This window comes from Trachymyrmex septentrionalis, unplaced genomic scaffold, assembly GCF_001594115.1.
Source record: "Trachymyrmex septentrionalis isolate Tsep2-gDNA-1 unplaced genomic scaffold, Tsep1.0 scaffold32, whole genome shotgun sequence".
NCBI classification, from domain to species: domain Eukaryota; kingdom Metazoa; phylum Arthropoda; class Insecta; order Hymenoptera; family Formicidae; genus Trachymyrmex; species Trachymyrmex septentrionalis.
The window spans coordinates 4,159,664-4,165,027 of NW_017305485.1; the positions used below are offsets into that span (position 1 = coordinate 4,159,664).

The 5,364-nt window shown below is 44.2% G+C and overlaps 1 protein-coding gene across 1 annotated transcript in view; it reads left to right on the forward strand.

Annotated features, from left to right (window-relative positions):
- Positions 1–3,048: 3,048 nt before the first annotated feature.
- LOC108749923 (homeobox protein Nkx-2.4-like) overlaps positions 3,049–5,364 on the forward strand; it is a 40,316-nt gene continuing 38,000 nt past the window's right edge. Inside the window, exon 1 of the mRNA XM_018488957.1 lies at positions 3,049–4,494. Coding sequence (XP_018344459.1) covers positions 3,732–4,494 — 763 coding nt within the window. The 5' untranslated portion in view covers positions 3,049–3,731. The remainder of the gene's footprint in view (positions 4,495–5,364) is intronic.

Genomic DNA, 5,364 nt, shown 5'->3' on the forward strand with positions numbered 1-5,364 from the left:
TAATTAAAAAAATTTTTAATTATTTAATTCGTTTTTTCTCCCTCCTACATTTTATATGTAAAATTTATAAGTGATTAAAACGTACACATTTTATTATTTGACAAAATTTCGAGGATAAAATTTTGATATAGCAGTATGAAAATTTTTCTGTATTTCTATAATCGAACGTTCATATTATCTTTAATAATATTTCCATATCCTCTGAGGATTTCAAAAAAAGAATATACTTTTTAGATATTTTTTTATAGATATCTCACATTTTATCCTATAAAAAATAGTAGGAATAATCAAGAACAATATCAATTTTATTTTATTGATCAATTTTATTTATATAATTGTATATGTATATATAAAATTTATAGTATTTAAGAAACAAAACTTCTCTATCTCTCTCTTTTTCTTTCTCTAAAGACGATAATAGAATTGATACCTGTAATCTTTTTTAGATTCTTCAACGTAGAATTACAGCTTTTTAATTAATTATATCACAATCAATAACACAATAGCTGCTGTTAAAGAAATAGCGTTTATTTTAGCCATTTAAATAATCGATTTGTTAGTTTTAACATTAAACTTTGTACATTATTTTGTCAAAGTATTTTTGCGACAAATACTTACACTTATCAGGAAAAGGAAATCTAACTCGCAAAATAAAAAGCTTGTGACATTTTTTGAACTTGTCAAAAGTAACTCTTCTCGTACTTTTAAAAAAACGCAAAAAATACTTGGGGCATCTCTATTACAACACAATATTTAAATTGTTCTATAAGTGTCTAAATACGTGCTTTTCCTTTTTATATAAATAATTGCACATCTTTTGTTGCAAATTCTTTGCAAATTAAACTACTGATGATTTTTATGACAATTGGATGCACTATTACACCCTTATGAAAAAATACTATTGGACTCGCGAAAGAATGATAGAAATATTTAAAAAACTATTCGAATCGAATAAGTATTGTACACTATTCATTCCAATAGTTTTTTTCACTAATCCAATGGTATTTCTTCACGAGAGTATGTTGATTGTAGGCTGTCATACACAAAGCAACACAAAATAAATTAAATCTATTCTACAATTGCGTAAACGTAGTTGTAGATGGTTGTAGTTGTAAGTACTTATTGATGACCAATTATTGTCGAATATATTCTTCATGTTCGACTGTGATTAGCAAATTCTTATAACTACAATCACAACTACGTCACGCAATTGTAGAATGGACTTTAAGCATGTATTGTATAAGATGCTCAGCACGAATTATCACATAGTTTAGCGGGATATTTGTCAAACGTTTCCTTGGTCAACAAGACGCTTATACTTTAAAACTTTTGCAATCAGATAAGTTTGTGTACAACGACCTTTGTCGTTTGCACTCCAGCATGCACTAGCAGCATCAGATTCGTTATCGGATGCACAAGAGACGGAGGCGAACGTCGTCGCTGATATCACCCGCGTGAGAGATTCATCGAATCAACACCACTGAACGCAATGCCAATTCCCACGCTTTCGCCGACATCTACAAGAGACCGAACGACGGAACCTCCGCGCGTTCCGTCCGGAAGGAAAAAAACGTGCGGGAGAATCTTAGTGAAATGACGTGAAACTCGGGGCTTCCTCTCGCCGAGGAAGTTTCGGATTTGTACGCTTGGAAGCGATGCGTGACGGCCGACGAAGATCGAAAAGTACCGTCGCTGAGCCCCGACGAGAATTTCGGCGCGTGTGCCACGAACATTTTTCCGCCGTCGATTTTTCCCCGCCCTTTTGTCAGCGGGTGGGCGGGGCCGGACAAGCGACCGCCCCGAGCCGAGCGATCGCACGGTATTGCGCGTAGCAGCCGCCACAATGTCGGGCGAAGCCTCGCGCGAGCGTTACGATAGGTAGACGCGTTTCAGCTCATTCGGGCGTAACGCCAACGGCGTGCCGAGTAACGCGGTGGGCTCGTCCGGTGCCGGGTAGCGGCGGTAACCGATGGGGTCCAATGAACGACGAGACGAAACGATCGCGCCGCCTGTACGAGAGCGCTCGTCCAATGATCACACGGGGGATCTTCAGCATCCACTTCTCCCAGTCGTGGCCTCACCGCTCCTCTCTACGGCGTATGGAAACCCTTCTCTCACACGCAAAAGGGGACATCTCATCACGACTCTTGGTAGCAGGCACTTCTCCGTAGTGGGCACTCCACTCATCGTGTCGTCGTACGGGTTCTCCGCGAGAGGCTGTGGGGCCTGTGCCCAGGCGGGCGAGCAAGCGAGCGAGCGAACGAGCGTGAGCGCGAGCGGGCGAGCGCTGGTCGAGTGGGTCTAAGCGGCCGTGAGGACCTCTCCAGGAGTACCCGACAGAAGTCCTCTCCATTCATTCATCCATCTATCCAGCCAGCCAGCCAGCCAGCCAGCCAAGCCAGCCAAGCCAAGCCAGCAAGCCAAGCCAGGCAGGCAGGCAAGCCACCCAGCCAGCCATCCATCCATCCATCCATCCATAGAACGGCTCTTCTCCTACGGAGAGTGTATCCTCGACGAAGGTGGAGGCGAAGCGTAGAGTGGTACATCTACCATCGTCTCTCTATCGGCGGAATCCAAGGACTCCCAAGACCCCCGTGTGATTTCAGTCGGCCGCCGGCCGGCTCTGGCCGGCCACTATCCTCGACCACGTGGGCAAGGTCGCCGTGTCACCGCGTTATCCTTCGTTCGTTTTTGGATTCCAAGGAGCAACGGCAACACGTCGACGTTACGTTGTGTTCTCCGCCGAGATAGTGTCGAGAGGTCCGACGACCGCAGGAGAGCCATCCGAGTCGGCCGCCGGCCGACCGCGACCTCGATTTTTCCCAGTTACGTGTGAGAGTTCGTCGTGCGCCACGTGACATCGCATCCCTTCGTCTCTTAATGTCCATCTCGCGGCCCGAGACTCTGATTTCCGGAGAAAGTAACCCGGAAACCAACAACGACGAATGTAAGAAAGAAGAATGGATAATACGTTCACCATCAACGTTGGCAAATAAAATATATCCGCAGTGAAGAAATCTCAGTTCTTCTTCTTGAATTCACTTCGAAATCCTCAAGTAATCGAAGACTTATTCAGCCAATATCTAGTGATAGTGGAGCTTGAAGACGAAGTCAGTGTTATGCAGATTGAGTACTTCCGGTGAGCTGTCGTGTTTGTGTATAGGAATTGGTTTTCGCGATTGCAAGAGCTATGCGTGCGTTTAAACGTAATCGAGATCAGGGAAAGAGAAAGAGGGACAAATCTCGGCTCGCGGCGAATGATTGCGGGCTATACATTGATTTCGGGGACAAACGATCCCGATGTTAGTGAAGACGGGGAATTTTTTACTGTGCGTTCGTGACCCATTACAGTAATAAGTGAGCGCGTCGACTTATACGAGTGACTTGTGGCATTGTGGGATTAACTAGTCGTGTGTACCGATTTCGGTCCCGAGTGAACGATCGTTCGAGTGACATACTGTCGAAATTTCATGGTGAAGATCGGACGTTCGGAGTTAATAATTCATCCGTTGAGAACGTGATCCAAAAGGAGGTGCCGACGATCGTGTGAAAGCTACGTTGGCGATCGGCTAGATAAGAGAGAGAGAGAGAGAGAGAGAGAGAGAGAGAGAGAGAGAGAGAGAGGAAAGAGAGCAGTAGAGTCATAATGCGCCGTTGTTACGGCTAGCGCCGGCCTCATCATTCCGCGAAGCGCGAGCTTCAAGTATTTCGACGGCGTCGGGCTCGCCGAGATGAGCGGTGGCAACGGCGGCGGCGGAAACGGTGGCGGTAATCAAGGCGGTAATGGCAACGCCACGACTTATCACCAGCACCAACAGCAGCAACAGCAACAGCAGCAGCAACAACAACAGCAACAACAACAGCAATCGCTGGAGCAGGCAGGCCTGCTGTCAGATCTCAATGGCATCGACCTGGCGATGAGCCTGTCGCCCAAACAGCACTCGTCCCACGTGCAAGCTGCTGGTGCCCACACTACGCCTTTCAGCGTAACCGATATCTTGTCGCCGATTGAGGAGTCTTATCGGAAGCTCGAACTCGCCGCTGCCGCCGCCGCCGTCGGTGTTGGTGTCGGCGTCGTAACGCATTCCCAGGGATCGCCTTACGGGAACGCATGCGGTGCACGGGTGGGTGGTAACACCGGTAGCTCGAGCGCAAGCAGCGGCAGCCCGCCGCTGCACGGTGGTTCGACGCCCGGCGGCAGCACCCCCGGACCAGTTTCCGTTGCCAACGGGGCCGCCCCCGGTGGCGGTGGCGCCGGCAGTGCCGGCGGTGCCGGCGGAGGCATGAGTGCCATGGGTAATCCTTACGCAACTATGCAGCTCACGTCGCAATATCAATATTGCGCCGCGGAATTATCGCCGTATCATCACGCCGGACCCGGCGTGGGCGCCACGGCTACAGCCACGGACCCCATGAGGTCCCACGCGGTCTCCTCGCATCATCACCCGTGGTACGCACCGGCGCCACCGGCCACCAATGACCCGCGCTTTGCCAGTGAGTAGCTTGTCTTTTATTTCAAGAAAATCATTGAAGAAAGTTCGAAGTCCCAATCGATATAAACTAAAAGTAACGTAACAACAATATAAATGTAATATAACACATGATATTAATAAAATAATAGTTACATTGTTGATGTTCTGTAATTTTTAGTTGATGTCGATTGGGGGACGAATATAGTGATGTCTAACATCACATCTAACATCTATTAAATCTATTTCTTATACTGATGTAGGTATAAATTAATTTTAATCTTGATTCATTTTACTCTTTACCTTTTTCTGATTAATTACGAATTCTTACACCAAAAGAACGATTTTGCTGTAGAATCTAAAATTTAGTTAGATATAGATCTGAAATTAATTTTGTCGGAAACTAAAAAATGATGAACAATGTTGCAAAAATTTTGATATAACAATCCATTTCTAAGAAAATTATTTTTAAATCCAGCACAATTTTAGATCTCAGTAAAATCGTTCTTTCCATGTAGAACTAAAAAGGATAAAAAGTAAGTTAAAAAATCGAGATTAATTAATGTTGCACTGATGGAAATGAAACGTAAGATGAACGAAGCCTGAACAACTTTAGCTAAATATTGTGTATATGCAATCTCTCAATACAATAAATTATAATATATATATGTGTTATGGTATCAAATTTATGAATATATCAAATTGTAATATAAAAAATATGAAAAATACCATATTATCGATAATTAATAAACAAATATTAGTTTTTCAAATATTAATTCGATTAACTTTACATAAAGCTACTATTACATTCTACGAAATATTTTCTAAAGAATTAAAAAGACTCATTTTTCCTTATTACGATTTTGTTCGCAAAGTCCTTAATCATCACTACAAC